This window comes from Xiphias gladius, chromosome 8, assembly GCF_016859285.1.
Source record: "Xiphias gladius isolate SHS-SW01 ecotype Sanya breed wild chromosome 8, ASM1685928v1, whole genome shotgun sequence".
Lineage (NCBI taxonomy): Eukaryota > Metazoa > Chordata > Actinopteri > Istiophoriformes > Xiphiidae > Xiphias > Xiphias gladius.
In genome coordinates, this window is record NC_053407.1 from 7,977,922 (window position 1) to 8,003,356 (window position 25,435).

Genomic DNA, 25,435 nt, shown 5'->3' on the forward strand with positions numbered 1-25,435 from the left:
AAGCCACATTTTAAAAACATAAATTCTTATTGCCTTGAAATATTTGGCTTTTATTAAAATATTTTAAATACGTATTGGATTGCAATGAACTCTGGTAAAACCTTTATGTCCCCCACAGCGTGAATTGTAATTACTTTTTTGGGGCCTTGAACTTTCCTCTGGTGCCACCGTCAGATCAAAATTTGTGTTTTTCCTATACTTCAGTCTAGGATCAAATACCTGTAATTCCCATCTGGCTGATCTTTACTTCATATTTAGTACAAATTAGCAAATGTTAGTGTTCTAACATACCAATCTAACATGGTGAACATTGCAAACATTATACCCACTAAACATTGACATGCTAGCATTGTCATTGTGTGCATGTTAGCATGCTGACATTAGCATTAAGCTCAAAGCACTACTGCACTGAGGTACAGCCTCACAGAGCTGCTAGTCTTGTTCAATATTTCTTTGCATGTTTCTTCTGCAACTGCTTTATCAATTTTATTTCAAGTTTCTAATCGTGATTATGGCTCTGACTGAACCCATTCTGCTGGTTTGACATAATGGCAGTCAGCTGCTCTCACTTGGCATGTTACATGATGTATTACCACTTCTCTTCGCGGATGGTCACAGAAAATGTGGATCTCTAACTACTTACTTGCGCATAAGGTTTAAGTTTATATGTGTCAGAAGTTAATGTCAGTTTATATCCTCACTTTTTTTTAACTTTTACTCTCTCTAATATCCACCCCATCATTTTTTGGCCAGTAGTGGACCATTATAGATAACAAGCATCGAATCGACTCATCCTTTTATGTAAATGATATATCCAAGTGTCTTCTTAAGCCAGGCTCAATTACCAGACTGAGCCTTCCAACGGCCTAGTTCAGTATATGGTTCATAGTACAGTCCTCTATCAGAGCACAAAGCACTGTGCTGCCACAGAGCCATAATTTAATTACATTTGTGTCTATTTTGAAACAGGTATAATTAACGGGCTAACTATTTTCTCAATAGTACGGTGCTATTTACAGGACACTAGCAGAGCACGCTAGAGTATACGATAAAGTTGCAATGAACGGATACTTGCTAATTCACCATGTCAAAACTTGCATCATACACAGAAATATACACAGAAATACACAGAAATATACTGTAGGTATTTTTCTCATATTATTTTGGTTACTTTGTGGCTTATCAGTAGGTGTATGAATTCCAACCAACAATACCTTCACATATATTTGTACAACTCCCTGTTTTGATTCATTTGGCACCAAATAAGTAACAATCCAAATGTTAGGGCTGCTCTCACTAAAACTCATTAGGGATTTCTTTTTAACTTGATACATATTTAAATGAATCAATTCCAATACCTGGTTATCTGGTTGACTTAACCACCCTCTGAAAACCAACCTTGGAAAATACTGAACAGCTAGGAAGCAGGAGATTTACACATCTGAGATTTTTTATGACAGAGATGATATATTAATCTTATAGTCAGGTGTCTATTTTTAGCCTGACCTAATTAGCTGCACCAGCAGTTGGCTGAAAGACTGAACACAGAACAGAGAAGAGTTCCGACACAACAACAAAAGTGGAATGTCAGCATTATACTATAGACTATACCCATTTGCTCTTTTCTTAAAATTTACTTTGTGACAAACTGTCTATATCAAGAATTTTTCAAATTTATATTAATCTTTAAAGTTAAACCAACACTTTAGGTGTCATTGACTTTAATCATTGTCGTTTATCAGTATGTCAGTATATGTCATTTTATATCATAGCAACAATAAATACAGTGACAAACTTTTGTTTTTGAAATTACATTAATAAAAACACTTTTACAGTAGATGAAATAACCACATGTGGCTGTCTGTTTTCATATAATCTAGTGAATTAAATACCTGAGAAATCCAGGTAATTCATCAAATGGATAAATAGATGTTATACAGTAAATCCAATATTGCTGTAAAACAGCCCATTATTTTACAACACTGCTCACAATGGCCTCATACAACCAGAGCTATTAAAGGGATAGCTATTTTGGTATTAGCATTAAGGCAAAATCTCTTCCAACTGACAAATTTATTTCACCTCATGGCATATATCATCCCATCGCTCCACCCTAGTGTGTGTTTGCAGACAGCATCTACTGTATACAGAAAAGTAAACCATATCCATGGTCTGAACTGATGCAGCAAATGATGACATTTGGCTCTTTTGCAGAGGAGTGGAAATGTGAGGATATTAATGCAGGGTGCTTTATCAACCTGATCCATTCGAACAAGAAAACACACACGAAAACACACACACACACACACACACACACACACACACACACACACACACACACACACACACACACACACACACACAAACATACACGCACACAGGCACGAGGTTGCATAGTGGTGTGCCAATGTGCTTACCCCTAAGGACCATCTTCCTCCCTGAGCTTTTTTTCATTCCTCCATCACTCTATTCATTGTGCTTTACACCTGAGAGAGAATATATCATTCTCTTCTTTCGCTCTCTTTCTCTACTCTTGTCCCCCTCCTCTCCTTCTCATGGGAGTATGGTCCATGTTCTGTCTCTCTCTGCATCTGAGACCCCAATCCCTGAGGTCACTTACACACATCCCTCAACAAAAATCTACCACTGGAAACGCACATATACAGCACATAAATGGCAGTTCCCTTCATGACTGACTGATCACAAGCCTTTCCAAGTGACTCATCAACATAAAACACAAAATAACCCTTCCTAACTATTGTGCTGAGTTCTGTTGTTAAGGTGGTGAGAAACAGCACACAGTAACAGAAACATTTAAACGCTCGTTAATCTAATACTCACTTCTTCTCTCTTTCTCTCTCTACACCATTCTCTAAAGAAATGTAATGTAGAAATTGTTATTATTCTTCTAAAATATCGCTTTAAAAGGTTAAGATCACACAACACCTTGCAATCACTTTTTTCTTTGCCTTTTACTTTCTCGGGTTATCAATCTCAGCCAGCATAAAACTCTATATTCACCTCTGATCCCTTAGAATTCAGCTTACAAACTTACAAGGTTTTCAGTCATTCTATAAAGTCTCTGAATCTGTGTACGTGTGCGCATGTATGAATGTTACATTTTTTGAATAGTGAAGTTTTTCTCTGCTCAGCAAACCAACATTAATGATTGGCAGCAGGAGCAAGGAATCATGGTCCTGTTCTTCCCAGTGCAGTTTTGTGGCTTTGCGTGGGGAGACAGGTCCATGTGCCTGTCATTTGATGCTGGCAGCACCAGTCTGGCAAACACAGTGAGGAGGTTAGGAGGAGGTTAGCGAGAGAGAGGCTGTCTATTGTGTGTGTGAATGTGTGTGTGTGAGCGTGTGTGCGCGTGTCTGTGTGTGTTTGTGGTTGTGTGTGTTTATCTGTGGTTTAGAGACCTACAAGGCAATTTATGGAACTCTGGTAGAGAACTAGTTGTCTGTGGGTGTGAGTGTGTATATGTTGCCTTTCCTAAAGGACATACTCTTGATACTTAATTTAAAAAGGCATTGTTGATTTACAGACACACACACAGGGCAGAGGGTGATGCAATGAGAGGCTGTAGCTAAGTGGAGTCAAGAACACGCTGAGTGGGTCACAAACACATGTATGTGCAGAAACACACATACGCCATGTTTCTTTTAAGGACTAATCTTACCCTCCATGGCTGGTAACAGAAAAATAACAAGCGTCATTGTTTTAACACTTCATCACTCTATTTGACACTATCTCACATAAAACTTCAATGCCCTGTGACAAATTTAATGAGAGTGTCTCTTATATACAGTGTGCAGAGCTGATTAGTTGATTAATGAAATAGTCAAATGACAAAAAAATGCCCAAATTTACATCTTCCAGCCTGGCAAACATGCATAATTGGGATTTGGACTGCTGGTCAAATGACAAGACAGAAACACTTACAGAAGCATCATGCAAAGAAATACTCAACAAGAGTCTACAGCCATGGAAATGCACAGCAGTTCTTTGAGCTGAATGCTAACATTAACATGCTAATGTATTAGTGGGTATAATGTTTACCATGTTCACCATCTTAGTTTAACACATTACATTTGCTAATTACCACTAAACACACAGTGAAGGATAATGGCAATGTCATTAGTTTTACAGGTATTTCGTCACAGTATTGGACAAATTTAAATTTTAACTTGATAGCATCTGAGGAAATGTTAAGGGATCACTAAAGTTACAACAATTCATCCTGAGGGGGTACATGAATGTGTGTAGGCTACCAAATTTCACAGCAATCCATTCAATAGTTGTTGAGTCAAAGGACCACCGAAGTCATTAGAATTTATTCATTCTCTTGGGTTCATGAATGTCTGTACAAAATTACATGGCAATTATAATAGTTGTTGAGATATTTCCATCTGGAACTGTGCTGCTAAGATGGCTGAAAATCAATAAATGCATCCCTGACAGTGTGTCCAAGATGAAGCGATATCAATCAAATGATCCACAGGCTGTCTATCCTAACATTTTAATAACATACATACACACACACACACACACACACACACGCACACACACACACACACACACACACACCTAAAGGCAATTTAGAGTGGCCAGTTCAACAAACCTGCATGTCTTTGGACAGTGAGAGAGCAATGAAAACATGCCAACTGTACACAGAAAGGTCCCAACCATTCCTCAGGTGACAATGAAACAAGCCACTAACAGCCATGAAGCATCAGCACAGCCACTACTGGGATACTGTAATTGTTCTGGGTAGCTTTCAGTAGCCAAGTGAAACTGAGCATTTGCAGACACAGTAAGAGCTTAGCTGATTTGGAATGGGAGAGGGTTGCTTCTCATAGAGCCTCATAGAGCTTCTATAAATACTGCAATAGTTTGTGAAAACATGTATTCTACAGCTGCGGTATAAATCAGTAAAGACACACTGTGATAATTAAAGACACACATGGAAACAAAGACACAGAAAGAACAAACTCCCAGAATCTCAGGTATGGGATCATGGTCCTTTCTGTTGCTAGGATACAGTTCACTTCTGCTGTAACAATCTCACATGATGCAGAATCTTTCTCTCGGTTCTCCCTCTCTCTCTCTAGTCAAATCCAAACACACAGCTGGCCTAAAATTCACACAGTGTGCTTGTGTTTGTGTTAATTATCCAGCTGCAGTATCCCAGGGACTAATGACTTCTCCTCACTGGCGGTTGGGATTAAAGATTGAATGTCTTGATGAATTGATTGAACTAGCCAATAAGGTGCCTCATAAAAAGCTTATAAATTGATCTTTTGGGTTTGACTCGATGAAGAGAATGGATCAATGAACGTAAGAATATTGGGAGACGGAGAGAAAACTGCTGTGACAGGTTTAAATAAGAGAAGTTAAAGAGAGGTAAGGAAAATTATAAGCCAGATAAAAGTAATAAGAAAGAGGAGAGAGGAAGGTGATTGAGAAGAAGAGGAGGGACAGGAGAGGAAAAAGGTGTAATGATGATATGAGGAAGGACAGGAGGAAGAGAGACAGGCAGAGAAGAAAGAAAATGAGAACAGGAAAAGGGGGGGGGTTGAAAAGAGACGATAAGAGGAAGGGAGAGACAAAGGGAGGGTGCTGAAAATAATAAAAGAGGAGGATGGGAGGGAGAAGACAGGGGTGTAGGAAAAATCAAAGGGAGCTCAGAACTGCAGGAAGGTGGTAGTCTGATGTACGCTTCAAACACACACTCTCTCTCTCTCAACAACACAACACAAAAAAACTTCAAACATCTGAAATTGAGTGTCTGTGTAGCAGAGGCTCTGTCCATAAAATGCACACACACACACACACACACACACACACACACACACACACACACACACACATGCGTAAGCCGATTCAAAGCTTCACATACACTGATCGATAACTACATACGTGTGTATCACAGGCTTGGGCACACACACACGCACGCACGCACGCACGCACGCACACACGCATGCACGCACGCACGCACACACACACACACACACACACACACAACTACAAATGCACACTGACACTGTGGACACACACATTAAGGCCTGGTGTAGTGTAGCACAGTCATGCTCTGCTATGATGACGAAGCTGTGCTGAGACCAGAAGTCACATGCAGCATCATCAATGTCTATCTTTAACCTTTTCATATATACATAGCTGATCCATACACAGCTGGGGATGATCCCTGCCCTGTTTTTTTCAACTTTTAAAAGTTCAAGTTAGTATAATGGAAAATAAGTTTCCCTTTTTCAAATAATAAGCATTTTTCAAATTGTGTATTAGTGTACAAAAAGCAGGTGCAACACATTTTTTGGGTCAGTCCGCAACAGAGCAGTAGATTAGGAGGAGCAACTAGTTCTGCAGTTATGTTATTATTTATTGTTATTTTAAGCACTGTAACAACTACACGACACACTAGCCTCCCAGATAATTCACCAATTTAACAACACTATATTAAGATTGTTGCTGAGAGGTAACTTTTTTTAATCACTTTTGTATGTTAAATGGCATGAAATATATCAGTACCCGTGAGTCTTATCAGCAAACACAAGCCAGAGCCATGAAATCAAGGTTGTAAAAAGCACTATACAGTAGTTACCAAATTGATGCAAAATCGTTTCAAAATCCAATTAATGTACTCCAACTGCTGAATCTATAGATATACAATAAAACTTATTTTACGTTATCTAAAGGATAAGACTGGATACATTCTATATTTTTTTGATATGGTCAACAAATCCCATGAAAAGCCCAAACCCCTAAACTCCAGGGGCGCCCCATACTTTTATTTTTTAAGAACAGCCAAATAATTTCCCAAAACAGCTGGGCAATGTAGTTTTCAGCAAACATCAATCAAACAGGAGTAAATGGTGCATTTGTTGGGGACTAGTTTCAGCTGCAGAATAATTCACATTTGATGGTCTAGTGAGCATTTTTACAGCAGAAAGGTGAATGTGGGATTGGGTCAAAATAAACTACACTATTTGTGTTCATAGTAATGAAGGAACAAGTCACCTAGTGCAACAGTGTGGCTCAGTTATGCGTTTTTCATCGTTTTTAGACAACAGTGAAGATCTATAACGTGGAGGAATGAGATATATATCAGGCTTGGGATACACAGACAAAACTTGTTAGTAAAGTCTACTTATTGTTGGTTTCTTTTCATGGGATCTGAAAAAAAAAATATATAGATTATCAACAGGCTTATTCTCTAAACTCTAAATTCAGTCGTTACAATCTAAAAAGACTTTTTCATGAACCCAGAAGGGACTTTGTTGCTCTATAGTGTCCAATTCATCTGGTTAGACAGCAATATTTGGCGAGAAGTATTTCTTTGCAAAATTTTACACAAAAGAAAATGGTTCTAGAACGCTCATATGAAAGCTCAAGTATGGGACACAACTATACAGTGGACCTGTCATACTTAAGGCAGAAAGAACATTATCATCAGAGGGGCAGTGTTCATATACTCCCACCTTACAACTCACACACACAGACACGCACACACAGACTAACCCATGAGGATAACTAGCTGGTTTCCACAATAAGAAGCAGCAACCTGTTTGCCAGCTCCCCCTCTCTCCCATTTTCTCTCTCTCATCTGCTCCGTCTATCCCTTCATCTCACCCTTCTGTTCATTCCATCTCCCTCCTCTCTGCTTCCCCTCTCTTCCTTCAAAAGTCCTTTGAGACACAAAGTGCTTTTCTGCAGCTGTGTCAGCAATATCCTTCTCTTTATCAGTCATTCTATTGTATCTTACAATTGTGTATTAGTTCCCACAATCACAACTGTAATGATGAGAAGAGAGGTATGGATCAGTCCAACTCGATTGCTGTCTAAAGTTGTCCGTTGCTGCTGTTATTTAGAAAGATAGCAATGTAAAAGCGGATATTACAAAATGACAGGAATTCCTTTGTAGAGAAACTTTTTTTTTTTTAAAGCTGAAACTAAATGTAAATTAATATCTTGAACTCGGTTGATCACCATCTCCACCTTGTACTGTATGTGCAGTATCTGTGTGTGTTTGTCCACCACGGACTTCATTTATTTCTACTACCAGGTCTACCAACTTTGAACAAATAAGGGTGCGAATACATGCGCACACATAATTTAGGCTGGTGAATTGTGAGAATGCATCGAAGCAATTACTGTATAGAAAATGAGGCCTTAAGCCAGTGCATCAGTAATGCACAAGCTGGCACACACACAAAAAGTAAAAAATAAAATAAAAGCTAGATATTGCTCTAGGCTCATTCTTACAATCCAATGATGCTAGTCAGAGGAGTCAGAGTACAAAAGATTAAACTGCACTTCTGTGCAACCAGTACAGTAGAGGTGAAAGAAAGCTCAGCTGTGCCTCGACAATTTACTCAAATTAAGGCACACTGACATACAGGTGGGCCAGTATTAGCTTATCACCAGTAGACATGGATCAGTCACAACATTAAAACCGGTAACTGATTTTAATGATGTGACTGATCTGTGTATGCTCTGTTGTTCATATTTTCGTCCAGTATGTTGCACTTTCAATGTTAAGGAAAGGGTTACATTTTTTGGTGGGCATAACATTATCTCGAATTACGAGTTTACCTGGGGTTGCTGGTATTTAAATTTACCTAAATCCAATAGAACAGGACAGAACTGCTAATGTTGGCCTAAACTCTGACATAGCAGCATTCAAGACCAGCTCCCACATTGGGGCACAGTGGATATGCTAGTCGTGAATGTGTTTTTTTTTTTAACCATAACCTGTAACCCCACAAAATAATTTAGCATGAAATGCTCCTAACCTTGGAAGTAATGCTGGGTTACGTTACTGCTGTAGCTAGCAATCTAGTTAGCCAGACATGCTATTGTTCGTAGACTATGTTATAGCAGATGAATTTACTGTTTAATCCATTCCCTACACATTTGCTCATGTAATTTTGGTTTTGGAGAGGGTTCAAAAAGAAACCACAATCCAAACTCATTATACAGTATGTGAGTATATCACTCCTCCTGCACCTAACTTGGATGTTAAGCTATTACATAGTTGCTGTTCGGGGGAAGGATTTACTCAATGATCAATTATTACCGAAAGTCACTCAAAATCTGAATTTAGTTTTTACTAGGGCCAAAATAACTGTGGAGATTTTAACAAATATTCGAAATCCCTCTGGTAGGAACTTCTCCTTCTTTGAAAGCTGAGTGAAAACTACTTTAAGATTCATACAACAGTGACAACATGCAGTCTATTTCAAGCACTCTATCATTGTGAGAGTGTGTGTGTGTTATGTGTGTGTGTAAGTGATGTGTCACACTGCCCTTGGACATGGGCTTGCGGAATGTGTTGAGACGAAGTCAAAACACTGGGTTGCCACAGCAACTAGCCAAGGCCAGGGGAAACAGATAGGCGGTGTTATCAGGAGATGAGGTGAAAGCGTGCAAAGGAAAAAAGGGTAGGACAGAAGGAGTTGACTATATTAAAAAAGAAAAAGAAAGGGTGAGGGAGAGAGCTAAAGAGAGGATGCAGGCAAAATGGGAGGAAGGGGAGTGAAAAAAGATGGAGGGTTAACTTAAAGAATATACTGTATAATACAAATTTTAACACATATTTCACATTTAACATCAGCACTATCCACAGTAGCAAAAGATCAATAATTTTTTAAATGTATGAATAGGTGTCTCATTTTGGAGCTATACTCCTCTCATCTTTTATTGGCATGAGTAGGACGCTCAAAGTCCTTTGGTTACTTTGAGGGGAAGTCAAAGGTAGAGTGTAGTTTAAACACAGCTCAGGCTGGTGTCTGTTTCTCTTCTTGTCCACTGTCACATTCTCTCTTAAGTAATCAGCTTTCTTCCTCTTTCCCACCTATTCTTTTTGGCTTTTAATATCAACTACAATATGTCTCTCTTCTCCAGCACTTTCTTTTAATTTTCCCTGACACCTTTCTGTCATCCTTCACCTTTATGCTTAGTCTTGTAACATTTGTTTTCAGCAGTTACTAGTTATTACACTACACAGTTCAGTTTTTCATTTTGTTAAGTGACTCATCAGAATACTATTAACTGTACCCACCAACCAACTGTTGACCGAAAAAACAGAATTAAATATCAGAATATGGAAATATTGTCAAATGTGTGATATTAAAAAATGGTTCCGCCTCTTTTAACACTGCCATTATCTCAATTGTATTGGCAGGTATAAAGTCCCCCAGATATACCTCTTTTGTGGGACAGTCATTAGGTTTTTGTCTAGGTGATGACATTTCAAGGGTTTAACAATATCTTCAATGTAGCACAATATTTTCTCTAATTAACAGGAATAAGTAAAAATTATTTAAAAATGAAAACAAAAAGCAAAGTTTAAGAAAGTAACTACATATACTGTTTATACTATATACTGCTTATATACTGTATGTATTCTCTATATCAGTTTTGAGTTGTGATCACCCGTGAGAAAACATTACATTTGCAGTATATATGGATACTATACAGTACTATAAAGGACCATCTTATTGCAGATGTATCGGTATTAGTGCATGTTTTGGCCTATAAGTAACAAGAATTGGCAATAGAGAAATACAAGACTAAATCTGAGGTAATTTAGACCATTACATAGTCTGTCCACTAGAAAATACTGACAAGTTGATTTTTAATAGTAAAATGTCCCACTCAGCATGTATCTTGGTCACTAAAAAAAATCTAAGCGATCCATACTCAGATTAATTTTTATCTGCAAATATGATTATCTGATTTTGTGAACTCCCAAATTATGATATTAGTATCTTCCTCAAAAATCCAGTATCATTCCGGCTTTACTATACTAATTTACAGTATTTTAGTATTCTGTGGATATTAGCTCAATCACAAGATTTATCAAGTGCTCAGTTGCCACGGTATTTTTTTTTAAATAATTTTTTACTTTTAAATAATGGTTACAGAGTTGCAAATGGGGAGGAGATATTTCAAGAAACATCCAATCATAGATCTTAAAACTTTGTCACCAGAGCTGCTAATGGCGGGGGAGAGCTAAAGATTACAATGTGAAGAAAATTGAAAACTTAATCCACTTAATCTACCAATTCATTTTTAAATTCTGAGTCACTTTTGATAGAACTCAGCAGCTATGGTACCATGTTTTGTGAACAACTGCATCAACCAAGCATTTTGAATTCCTAAAGTTCCTCGCCTCTGACTGGTTTCTTCTCCATAGCAAAGGCAGCCAAGGTTCATGGATATGGTAGTACGTAGACCCATCTGCCATGCAAAAATGTCATAAAAAACATGATTCCTCAGACACAAAGTAGAAATAATTAAAACTGGTGGCCATAAAATAAACCTATAGGGCTGTTACATTAACTGGGAGTCCTGTTATTCTGTGTTGAGTAACATTAAGGATATCACTTACAGAAAAAAAAAAGAAATGGGAGTACAGCATGCGGAAAAACGCTTCTGGAAACCAGTGGTCCCTCCCACTTCACAACTCTATACTGTAGTGTGAAGATGCAAACAAACCCTGAATGTAGAATCTGTCAGTATTTTTTCCCCTGTTAGCTAGCTTGTCAGGGTAAGGGCCAAGAAAAAATGCTCATGAGAGGAACCAACAAGTTGTTTATTTGCAACTATTGCGAAACTCAACACCTCTAATTAATCTGACAGTGCACCCTGGAGTGGGAACAGGTTTTCTTTTGATTTTGCTCAAATTTAAAGTCAACTATTGACAGTACATGTATACATTTTCGTCCAGCATCCAACCATGTTCCAGTGTAATAAAAAAAAAAAATAATAAAAATAATAATAATAATAATAATAAATAAAAAATGTAGCCCAAATGTGTGAAACAATGCACATTCATTTTTTTCTCACTTTACTTCCATCTCTTTAGCACTGTGACCATTCTCAGTAATTTAATCCTATGTCCTTTTTACAGTTAGATCCACCGTTGCATCTCAGTATGGGTCCCATCAGCTTTTTATGCAGCTCATTCTCTCCATCAGAGCAGAAAGATACATGCATGGAGGAGGAGGGGGGAGGGGACAAGGTAGAAGTTTTCTCAAGGCACATAACCTCAGACACATCACTTGAACAACCTCACCAATACACACACAGTGCATTTTTTCCTAAATGATTCTATATATCAACAATAATCTCTCATGCCTTGGGCTCTTCCTTTCACCTCTGACTAGAAATGCAATACCAAGATAAATTAAATACACAAACATGCACACAAACATGCACACACACACACACACACACACACACACACACACACACACACACACACACACACACACACACACACACACACACACACACAGAGAGAGAGAGATATCATATCCTAATCAATAGGTGTTCTGTTATTTCAACCCCCTACTCACACTATCAATAGCTTTCTATGTGATTAAAAATATAGTGTGCCTTTGGATAAGGTTAAAGCCAATGACACGTGTCTGTTAGTGTGGGTGTGGGTATGTTTGTGACAGAGAGACAGGGAGCAAGACAAAAATATAGAAATTTTGAGCTTCTTTTTCTACAATATTAAAGAAATTGGCTGCCCAAGACAAACCTGTGACTGCTAGCAAGGTGAATTTGGATCAAACAGAGTCATCTACAGGTGATCAAGTCAACACTACATTCACTGAAATATTCAACTTCAATACTGTGATCATCACATCATCATCATCATCATCATTATGCCAATATAATCTTCATCATCACCATCAACAGCCACAGATCATTGTCAACTGTCACTCTCAGCGTTTACTCTGTCACGTAACCACGTGAGGTTACTTGATATGCAGAATGGGTTGCAGAAGATTTCAAAGACTTATACAGTATGCTGCTATACATAAAATAAAAGGGTGTTACACACATCCTATGCTGTATAATACCAGTATTTCTCAAAGGGAGGGGGTTGTCTTGTGTGGGTGGTAAACTCTACCATCCAAAACGTGTCCCAACAGCATTGCATTTACATGCTAATATATGAGCATGTATCTGAATTAAAGCATACATTTGATTAGAGAAGTCATTTACTGTACACGATTGTATCTGAATGTACTATTGCAGATTTCAAAATCAATCTTTCAGGCAAATCTATTAATGTGTGCTGCAAAATTGCATTCTATATACAGTATGGGAGGCAATCTATTTGAACCGCCCTTCACACTTCATATTGAAAACTGGGTAAAAACATATACCATCTCGACAACTCAAGTGGCCTGATTTATGAGCACTTCAGGTTCTAAAACTGATGCACAGGCCATAAGAGATTGATGTAATGCAACCATGTGTCTTCATGACCCTTACATATCTAATTATCCTCTTTGCATTTTTCTGTGTTGAGATAGAACTGATGCTCTTCTGTGGATTAGACTCATAATCCGCAGTTAGCGTATTAAAAATTGAATTTGTGTGCATCAGGATTTAGAGGATTTACAAGCACAACTAACTTAGATAAGCATCAAGGAATTCTGGCACGAGCATGATTAGTTTGGTTAATTGGCAGCCATTCCCATTAACCCCCAAATCAGTGCTGATGTAGACAGTTTAATTAAAAAAAAAAGAGGACCAAGGCTGATGAAGAGATGACAATCAATTACAGAGTCAAAGTCAAAGTAGCTGATCATGTTAAAGCCTAACAAGAGGAAAAATATTGTATAAATCATAAAGACCTTTAAAATATGACCTCAAAGCATTTGATAAAGTAATATTTTCAAAGTAATATCTTCATCTCTTCTGCAACTTCTATCAACAGTAAAAAGTATTACTTGATATTACATTGGATTACGTTTTTCCAAGCCCAATTTTTATGGCTGTTGTCTCAGGTTAAATTCAGTGACTGAAAAAATGTGTTTTCAAATTCTGTTTCATGTCTTCAAAAAACTAAAAATAAACCATCACTACATTTTTTCACCATCCAAACTTATGTTCCAACAAAATCCTCTATAAAGCATCTGAAAATGATTAATATGCTGCTGTTACTGCTGTGAATCGTTGTTTCTGCCTGAAAAATTATGGTAAGAACCAGTTAAGGATGACTAAACAAATAAACACTGATGAGCTGAGATGTCACCTGACCACACTGCGGAATATACATGTTAACCGGTCAAAACCACTCAAGTGGGGATCCAACAACACAAATCTATCATAGACCTTGAATCATATACTGCCTTTGACTCTATGTCCTGGTGACTGCACGGCGTCTGTCTTCCACATTGCTACACTGCTGCACCTGAAGGTCTATTGGTAGATAATTAATTCAAATCTAATAGCAAATTACTAGATTGGTTTTGTAGAAAATTAATACTACTTGTGATAAGCATAACTATTTCACTGTAAGATCTGATGAATAAAAAAAATTCTGTATTTCTTTATTAGCGTGGGTGGAAAATGCTAATGTTGTGAGGATTTAACACCATCCTTCAGCTCTCCACAACAAAGTACTGTAACACCAACTATACAGAGCTGTAACATTAACAACTCCTTCCACCTACAGTACTCTGAATGGTTATTGTAGACATCTACCATGCACATAGTCACACAGGGACAAGCTAATGTGCATGTTAACTACAGTCTTCTGCTGTATTCACCATGACCGATTCACTTCAATTATAGTGACCCGATCAACATCCTGTTATATTCTTCTGATGTCCATGAAGAGAGGTCGGAGCAAGGACCTGAAGCTGAAAGAGATCGGTGTCTTGCTCAGAGATACTTTATCAGGGCCAACACAAGAGCTGGACTCCTGGTGCTTTGGTTGAAAGACAGTAACTCTGTGTAAAGCACACAATGCCCTCTCCCTGAACTCCATCAGTTCCCTTGGCCTCCATCCAGTGGCTACTTGCTGCAATCAGGACTGGGAGCTGAGCATTTGAAGCATTAGCTCAATGGTTCATCTTGACTGACATTTTCAATCAGCCTTATTCAGTTCACAGTTTTGGACTTGAGAATTTAAACAATCTTGAGACATTTCCATCTGTGATGGTCTTGATTCTTTGCAACATTTGAGTGTGACTGTATGTCATTGTACACTATAAATTTGGTGATAGTATTTGGAAAATTAAGTTTACTGTACTGTATATGTCATTGTATGTGTATGTGATTCCACTTTATGTGTGTGTTGGATGTGTTTGGAAAGTGTGTGGTCAACGAGTTCCGACCTTGCGATCTTTGTCTCCATACTCAAGGCCGAGTGTATCCATGGCACGGACAATGGCCGCCAGAGATTGGATGGTGTTGCTGTAAACAACAGGCTTGTACTGCTTTACGTCGTCACCAGAGAAACCGTCCTCATGGATGATCCTAAACACACAAAAATGCACACACATTAGTCAACAAGTCAAGTACTTTGGGCTTTGCTTTTGTACACATACAGAGTAATACTGTAATAACCCATTACATACTACTTATAAAGACTTACACATATCAGTAAAAAGAAAAGTGTGTATAGCAAAGTGAGCTAACCTGAAAATAAGGTGGGTAGAGGTACAAAATGTGCTGATGTGCTCCTCGGATATATTAGAAGGATAAGGCAAATAAAGAAGGTTTTGGAGGAACGGAGTTGGGAGGTTAGACAGAAACACAGGTGGTTGAAGGAGGGTTACAATAAAAAAAAAAATAAAAGAAAGAGAGCAGGATGGGGAGGGAGTTGAGGGTCCATAATCAGTAGACTAAGCTGACATTTAGGCACACAGTGCAAGCAGCAGCCTGTCCTGCTGTTTTAAATGTCATGCTATCTTTCACTGCAACTAACGCAAGGACATACCGACAGACAGACTCAAAGAACATTAGAAGGCAGACAAACTGTATAGATTGACAAATTCAACAAACTCTAACAGAGAGAAATTAAAGAGAGATGGGCAGCCAAAAACAACCAGACAAAAACTGCCTGATACAGACAGACAGATACAGGTTGGGGCATCATTGTGAAATTCAGATAGACAACAATCCCACACATAAATGAATCAAGGTGAACAAGCCCTCTGTATAGAGAGGAATAAGGATCGAACCCAGCTCCTTATTGAAACACAACGTCTAACAACTATACAAATTCTATCACACTTATAGAACATTTATCTAGCCCTGTATCTATCACTATCCCCTGGTATAAATGCCTATAATTGTGACTCTGCCCTCCTGAGCCCTCCTGATACACCATAGATATTAGATATTTACCTGCCTATTACATGTAAGCTAGACAGCCAATCAATCGTATAGATCTTGAAACAAGCAAGCTTCCTGACTTGATGCTAAAATGAGTCAAAGCTCTTCAGTCTAACTTTTTTATGGTACAAAAAAGTACCATATTTTGACACTGTGCCTTACTTTTTAACAGATTAATCCAAAGTGTCACAAATACAAAGTCTTTCCAAAAAATTTAAATTTCAAGAGAAGTTTAGGATACAAGTGAAACTCAGAAGAAGCAAAATGCTCATTCCAAGACCACAGAGGGCTTATCCACAGAGGTTGCCCCTGAAATCTGACCAAAATTAAACTAATAACTGAAAGAACTGAAGAACAAATGAGCCATTGTAGCAAACCCACATGTGCAGTACTCCTGAGCCCAAGAGTAACTATCCAAATTTACTGTCCATTGAAAAGTTAAAAATAACAATTTTTAACGACGCAGATCAGAAGCATGGCGACTTAACCGGTGACATTCATGAAATATTTGAGAAATACTGCTGAAAGGATAGGATGTGGGACATCCTATCCTACTGCCTATCCTACTGCCTACGTAAATTAAAGGAATACTTCGACATTTTGGGAAAGACTATTATTTGCTTTCTTGCCGTGAGAAGATGATATTATCAATACCACTGTAAAGTCTGTAGAGCAAATATGTAGCTTGAGTCAGCAGGCAGTTAGCTTAGCTTAGCACAAAGACTAGAAACATGGGGAAAACAGCCAACCTGACTCTTTCCAAAGATAACAATAATCTGCCCACCACCATCTCTAAAACTCACTAATGAACACGATGTATCTCTTTTGGTTAATCTGCACAAAAACAGTGTAAAAAACAGCAATTCACCGTTTCTACAGAAGATTATGTGCTTCTTGATGATGAATTGAAAATCCATTTTTTTAAAAAAATGTCTTTAAAGGAAACTGACTGTGAAACCAAAAATAGCAGACCATAGAGGGAACACCAAACAGATAATTAACATCCAGTATCTTTATTATCTTACATATATTATTGGTGAAATTGCAAAGCAACAACGTGAAATTCGCAAATAGTTCAGTGGGATTTCATCTCAGACATTTTAATTGGTGTCTCTTCCTCTCACACATGCACAAGCAAACACACTCGCTAACACACACCGCTGTTCTCTGTCTCCAAAACACCTCAGCAGCTCCAGGCAGTGTAATTAGTATGCATCTGAGCTCAGTCTCTCTGACTGTGTGTCTTGACATCTGACAAACATGTGCCATGATACATCTTTATGCAAGTTTATGTGTGTGTGTGAACATGTTTATGTTAGGTGAGGGAGTATATGTTTGTGGTCTCCAGCACAGCATGGTCCCAGGCACTGTAGTGATCCAGATTAATTAGGCAGCCTGCCAGTACTATATTAATACTATACACCAAGCTTCTGTTTACATTTGTGACTTTCACTGACAGGACCAAAGCCCAGATCTATACACTGGAACTAGGATGGTTAAATGGATGAATGTGGATGGATGTATACTGCATCACATGTGCTACCCTGACTTTTAGTCTTCACTCTCTTCTCTCACGCAGTCTTAATGACTTGCCAAACAGACACTTTTTTCTTGAAATTCATCCTCCCATTTTTCCTTGCACCACAGAGGTGAAACAACGAAAAGCATCCAATTAAAAGAACTGGATGCTTCAGTCTCTGCAGAAACAGTGTGTTGAGTTGAAGATGCCAAGAGAGAGGGTGATGCGTGTTTCACAGTAACATGAAACGCTAACCTAAAAAACAGAACCAGGCACCTTTGAAATCTGGGATCCAAATACATTAGCAGTCCATCTTTCTAAAATGAGAGGATATACATCAACCTGCTCTCTAGCATAATGACAATAACGTCTGTGTGCAATTTTAAAATAAGTATGTTGTATTATAAAGAGAAACAATATGCAATGAAAAATATCTCCAAAATGCATTTTAGGACATATTTTTCAAACCTGGAGTGGAATTGTAACTCTTCCTCATACTATTATTTAAAGTAGAAATCATTGTGGGAAGGCTGATGGACAAACACGTCAGAATCACAACTGTCTCCCTAGAAAGTTAATACTATTAACCCTATTAACCTGGGGAGAGATGGGAAGATAGAGTGACAGGGCAAGAAAGAAAGAATAGTCCTAAAAAAGAGAGAATTTGGTAGCAAAAGAAAAGAAATTCGATCGAGTAAAGATTTCAGATTAGTGTTGTAGCAAGTGTTATTAAAGGTGTATGGCAGACTTGTTTTACGTGTGTTTGTGTGTGTGTGTGTGTGTGTGTGTGTGTGTGTGTGTGTGTGTGTGTGTGTGTGTGTGTGTGTTCGGATGGCTGGTCTGCTGACGTGGGCTCTCATGCATGAAAACCTTTTCTCATTACCCAATCTCCAAGCCCTTCCGTCAGCAAAGGGAGAGCATTATGTGTGTGTATTTGTCAGTGTGTATGTGTGCAATTTCCCGTAGCTTTGGAACAATCTGCACAGTGACCTGAACCTGAAACATAGTTTACTTTCACACTGAGCCAGACAGATGGACAGAGAAACACACATATGGGCAATTTAACCGCAATATATTGTTCAATGATATCATTGTATGGCTGCCATTTTGGAGACCAAATAGCAGGTGTTCAGCGTAATGACAAACATCAGCAAGCAATCAATAATCAATTTGAATGATCATTGTTTGTGGTGCTCCACTGTCATGCCCTATTAAATTTGATAATCACTACATTTTAAATAACAAATACCATTTTGACAAGTTTAAATTTCATTTAATTTTTGTTGGTTGTGTGAAAATAATCTAACTGAGTACGAAGAGAAGTACATTTGGATGCAGTTCCTTAATTGGCCATTTAATTGTAGTAGTTAATTCAAGCTAGAGCCTCAGTTGTTCGTGCCACTTCTAATGTGTGTTGAACATTATTAATCAATAGTGATGCAACAAGTGTGTTTGGGGGTCTTATTGGCTTGACTGACTTGATGTTATTGGGTGTGCGCCAGTCTTTTCTCTTTGAAGTTTGCTGCTCCTAATCTAAGAGGCACTTGATTCAGCTGCATGTCACTAGAAGATGCCTGGAGAAAACGTTTTGACAAGGAAATGATATATGAAATATGTTTGACATGGGACATAAGTAAAACTGCGACTTTGGATTGTCACTGCCAATTAAACTTCCCAAATAGAAAGCAAAACGTCTGTCTTAAAATTTAAAGGATACTCACAACTTTTTGAGTCTGTCTTAAAATAACAGTCAGGCACGCATGTGAACCCGTATACAGATTTTGCTTGCTCTCACCATTCCTCCTGTTCGTACTGGCCTTTAAGACATTCCTTCTAAAGCAGTTTCAATGTACATGATGGGGGACAGTCCTCAAGAACACGTACCAAAGTTTATCTTAAGCTTGTATGAGGCTTCAGCAGTTTGAATTATACAAATAAAATGAGTGTCTTGAAAATTTCTCTGTTTTGTGCAAAATTCCCTTTCAGTGTTACTATCCCTCCACTACAGCTCAATAGGGAAACACTGTCTGGGAAAACACAAACTCTTTGGAAGATATACACCTCTGATTTTATCCTCCATCACTTACATGGAAAGCACTTTAGAAAGGGATCTCTTAATGGCCATTATGAACAAGAGGAATGATTACAGCAAGAAAAATCTGTTTCAAGGTTAATGCAGGTACCTGACCATTGTTTCAGGACCTGCTTATGATTAGTATGTAATATGAATTTTGACATACCTGTGCTTTGGGTTTCTTTTCAAGTAATTAACAAAGATGGTTAAGCGCTAATCACACACAGATGAGCAGTATTCATTATTTTATTGGTCAATGATATTGTTTTATCCCTAGTATGGTAAGTGGCTTGTTTGTTCAGCATTGCAACTACCTTTAAGGGTGCACTGTGGAGGAAAATGATGTCCAACTTAGCAGATACTTGTATCAGCCTGCGAGCTAAAGCAGCCACGCCAATTTGCCAGCTTAAAGGCAATTAAGTAATGACAACCACTCTTCAGTACCAGTTCCTGCGGGCCCTGGTGTGAATCAAACTGACCTTGAAAACCTCCCCTCAGGAAAATATATGTGATGTCACAGTTTGTCACACTCTATGACAAAGGTGATTCATCAAGTATAGCTTCAGTTCTTTGATCTGGTTTTCTATCACAAAGTGACCTTTACAATAAAGATCTATCTACAACAAAACCCTGATATCAAGTGTCTTCAGTTCCAGTTGAATGCGGAACTAGCAACATATGTTTAAAGGTGACTTTGTGGCTCCTGTCAACAGACTGACTGACAGATAAATGCTTGAAGATGTGGCATTTACATTTTACCTAATCTAAAGGTAAAGTTAAAGAATATTCATATTAAGTGAATTACAATACATAGCAGTACAGAAGTTTTTCAGTTTTTCAGACTACCATAAACACAAACTGCAGATAAAAAAAAAGGGTCAACAACAACAGGTTCACAAGAGTGAACCTTGTGGTCAATGTATGACTTCTCTGCTTTGTAAGATTTAAACCAACACAGAGACACACACACACACACACGCACACACAAACAACACACACTGTATCAGACACAACATGCTGGCCTCTATCCTTTCTGACTCCCATTATCCCCCACACTCGTATTTTTATCCTCACACCTACTCATGTGAACCCACACAAACACAAAGCCTACACACTTCACTGTGTAATTATCTCTGTTTTGCATTGTTGGTAGTTACCACTGTTTGTGATCCCCCCCCCCAGACACACACACACACACGCGCGGCTGTGGATCTACTTACTTCATGGTCTTTGTCGACAGACCTCTTGGTCGTGATAAAGTGCACACTGACCAACTCCTTTCAGCACTGCTGGATAGAGTTATTAACACAGCCTATGTGTGCGTCTGCGAATGTTTAGGAGAGTGTTAGAGCAAGTGCAAAGAGTGAAGGGATAACAATGCGATGGGTGATAATGGCTATGAAAGAAGAGGGAGATAATCAGAAAAAACAAGTTATAAATAACTGAAAGTGTCAGTAATACAGCCCCCCCGGCTGACACACAGAGACACACACACACACACACACACACACACACAAGCATCAGCTGCGCTGTCATCTGGTTTTACTCACTTGCCATCACACCTTGATGTCAAGCAGCAGCATCCTGTGCAAACATACTTGAACACACACCTCCAGCCCTCGGATCTATATCTATTCTTCTTAAAAACATAAATGACCAATTTTTAAGTCATGACAGTGGCATGGCTTGTAGTAATAAAATCGAAAGAAATATACTCTGTGTGCCAAGGTATATTAAGAATATACTCTGTGTGTTACAGTATAGACCACAATGTATTGGACATTGATTTTAACTTTTAACATTGATTTTAATGATAATCAGACTCAATCATTGGGCTTACAGTGAGTTATAGAAGTATTGTGATTAATCTGAATTAGAAAATGATTGCTGTAATACACAGTTTGGAAATATTAAAATTTAAAAAAAAATGTGGCCTAAGACACCTTGGAGATATTGGTGTCAGGACGTACCCAGACTTACCCAGGCAGGCCGGGAAAGTTGGGGATTGTTCAAAGAGACTGACACCATTATTTCCAGGTGGATATGGAGGATGTAACCAAATATGGAAAGCATGACACCATTATTTCCTGATGAAGTGAAGTTAATTTTTTTAAAAGAAGGTGGAGAACCAACCAGCAAGGATGAGTGATTTGGGGTATAAAAAATTTCTAGCTATGCCTTCTTCAGTTGGTTTCCAGAGCTAACTGGGGTTTATCTCTAACAGGCTCTATGGATGGTCATTCAGTCAGTCAGTCTACCAGCTTTTGAAATATATTGCAATTATTGGATGGATTACCATGAAATTTAGTGTGGATATTGATGGTGTTCAGAGAATGAATCTTATTGATTTTGGTGATCCCCTGGCTATTCCTCTGGTGCCACCATAGGGTTGACCTGTGTGGTTTTGACTAAAATGTCATCAAACGCATTTCCAAACACCTGTTTTTATGCACATTTTCAATTTGTACATTAAAAAAGGGTGGAAATGCTGAAAATTCAAAAACAACCTGAAATAGCTGAGGTGGAAAAATTGGTCAGTCAATAAAAGCTAAATTCGTCAAAGTTCAATGAAAACAGACTTTGCAAATACATAATAACGTACAGTAAGCATATGACTTACATGTCCAATGAAGCTTGTGCTTCACTGAAGAGACTAAAAATTGCAGCAGTCAAAAACATGAAATCTGTGAGGAGCGATAAGGACACTATAATAAAGTTGATACATGAAAAGAACATATGCTGATAAAGTAACTGATGAAATCCTGCTCATTGTGTTGTATAACATTGGATCAATGAAAATATGTTAAGCACTTAAATGTTTAATAACCATCTATTGAGAAAAAACACTTTTGTAATTATTTGCATATTCAGCCACAAATAAGGAACAAAATCCTCCAAGGGAGAAAAGGTTAATGTCTTTGGCTATTGTGCCCCTTCTACTAACAGCCAGTTTTTCATGCTAACAATGTATCCCCCACTGGAGAGGAGTCGTGCTGGCTCCAGGTTTGGTCATGCACTGATGGAGAGCTCTCGTACCAAGGGACATCGTCTGCTTCACTCTAGTTCAGCAAAGATGTTAGGAGCTGCACACACATGCGTAAAAACCCTGGCAGACAGGGGAGCAGATAATTACAGTTCAGTATTACATCTAGGAAGACCTCATTAAATCTGTCTGGCATTATCTCTCTGTTTCACTGTCACATGTTATCTCTATCTGCCTCTCTCCTCTGCCAGGTCCTCTTTCATCCCCTATTATTCCTGTGTCCTGTCCCCTCTGTAAAGTTTTTTACCTAAGACATCAAACTTGTTCTCTGTCAGTCTGTCCCAATCACTTTCATGTTCTCTTCCATCGCCTCTCACTCCTCATTCCTAATTATTTCTTCTTTTTTTTTTTTTTACTCCTCTCCTCCTGCTTCCTTTCCTTTTCCAATTAGAAATTAACTATTAATTAAAAAAACAAAGTGTTGATTCACAACACACCCTTTTCCCCTCCCCAGTGGCTGATTTCCACAGGGAAACACAAATGAATTAGCACACACACATGCACACAGGTGCTCACCTGGCAAAGCTTAGTGTGACAGTTGCAGAGAGTGCAGTGTAATAACCGTTGCCTAATTAACAGTTAACAACAACTGAGTAAAGGGTCACACCCAAACTTTGCACTTAAGTCTTGTAATTCAGTTTCAATTTTTGGGACTTTTTGATGTATATTTTGATGACAAATACAGCCACAATCTGTCTTGTTGGCTAGCAAACCCAACAGTTGCATTAGTCTCCACACTGTACTTCTGAATACGCAGACAAAGGCTTGTTAAATGTTCAGGCCCTTTGCAGATGCTCCCATCACAAAAATCACTATTTGGTGATCATGAGTGAATAATATGTAAACATCTGCCTAGTATTTTTGCTTACTGACCGTACTGATACAGCTTCTGGAATTCAAGGCCATATGTGGCCAATTTATTAAAACCATTTTTTAACTGCAATATGAGCTCACTTCCTCATCAAATCACAGCACTATGTTTTAACTGTGGGCTGTACATTTAAGATTGAATTTAAGCATCTTTAACTGCTAATCTGTAAAAGATCCCAATTATATATGGACATAAAAGTTTAGGAGAAACCACTCAGAATTCCATGATGTCAAAATAATGATTTAAAAATAAAGAAAAGTCAACAATGAACATCATTGTTTTTCCTCCAGCCAGCTACCAATAAGCGCAGTGGGGTGGTTTCTTTTATCAGTTGTCTGGGGATTTGGTCAATTTATCTGCTTCGCCTGCTGCACAGTGTACTGTTTAGCTTTTTGTGGCGTTTTTGCAACCTGCAATTTAATCTAGATCACTTAGTGTTTCATATTCGCCACATCTAACAGACTTTGTTAGGTCTAAAATCTTGGCCCCAGCTATATTATGCAGTCTTTGTTGGCGGACGACTTAAAAGATAATATGTAATTTATGATATTCAGAAAACTCAACAACCATAAACAAGTATCAGTAATAAAAACAAATAAAAACAATTAAGAGGAGATTTTAGCATTACATGCATAAAGTGATAGAAAAGAAACAGTGACTGTTGTTCTCCATTTCCAGTTGTCAGTACAATTATGAGAAGTGTTTTTTTCGAGGGGCAGCTGATAACATCAATATTAAAGGCCTCAATAAGGCAATGTGTGCTCTGTTGCAGGCAATTTGAGTCACTAGTAGATTGATGGATGTAGGTTGTTGGAAGGAATAAGACAGACAGACAGAGAGAGAGAGACAGAGAGATGTAAGGCCACAGGTTTAATCAGGTCGTCCCAGATACAAGGTTGAAATGTAATTATTCAGCTTTCCTGTCTTCCCCTGTGTCAATATTAATTAATTACTTTTAGGGATCCAAATGGCAACTAAGGAAAGCCCAGTCATCCGACAGAAACAAAGGGGAATGGGGCCTTTCTAAATTACAGTAGCCAGATAGATGGCTCTGGCCTGGCTAAGGCCAAGCCAAACACACAAGAATATTTAATCAAATGTCCAAAATTACTATACAACAACAAAAAAATTGCTTTCATATAGTGAAATAAACAATGTACGCTTGACACAATTATTGGCACCCTTTTGATGAATTTAAATTGGTTCCTCAAACAACATAAAAAAAACGAATAAGACGCACCTGTGCTTAATTTTCAGTTTTCACATGACCAGAATTAACCAATGAATGATGGTTTTACTGCATTAAAAGGGGCTGATTGTTTCCAGATACTTTTTCACAATGGTATGGACAAGAGAGCTGTCTGAGAACATCAGAAAAATACAGAACAATTCCAGAGGCTATAGGGCAATTGCCAGAGATCTTGAAATCCCTGTTTCAACAGTATCAAGGAAGTTTCACAATCAAAAAACTGTTAAGACGCTTCCAGAACGCGGCGCTAAGAAGAAACTCAGTGAGAGAAGACTGAGAAAGTTGATGCGGATTGTGGAAAAAATACCAAGCACAACATTTAAAGAGCTTCGGTCTGACCTAGAGCAATTTGGAATGGTGGTTTCAGCCCGTACCATACAGCGCACACTAAACCAAGTAGGGCTCCGTGGACAAAGGCCAAGGAGGACACCACTATTGAAAGAAAGGCACAAAAAGGCAGAACTAATGTTTCCAAAAAATGTCATAGATAGGCCAAAGTCTTTCTGGGATAA

The 25,435-nt window shown here is 38.2% G+C and overlaps 1 protein-coding gene across 2 annotated transcripts in view; it reads right to left on the reverse strand.

Annotated features, from left to right (window-relative positions):
- Window positions 1-25,435, reverse strand: part of gnao1a (guanine nucleotide binding protein (G protein), alpha activating activity polypeptide O, a) — a 100,064-nt gene that overhangs the window by 62,162 nt on the left and 12,467 nt on the right. For both annotated transcript variants that reach the window (XM_040133998.1, XM_040133997.1), the window contains exon 3: window positions 15,165-15,306. In XM_040133998.1, the coding sequence (XP_039989932.1) occupies window positions 15,165-15,306 (142 nt within the window). The remainder of the gene's footprint in view (window positions 1-15,164; window positions 15,307-25,435) is intronic.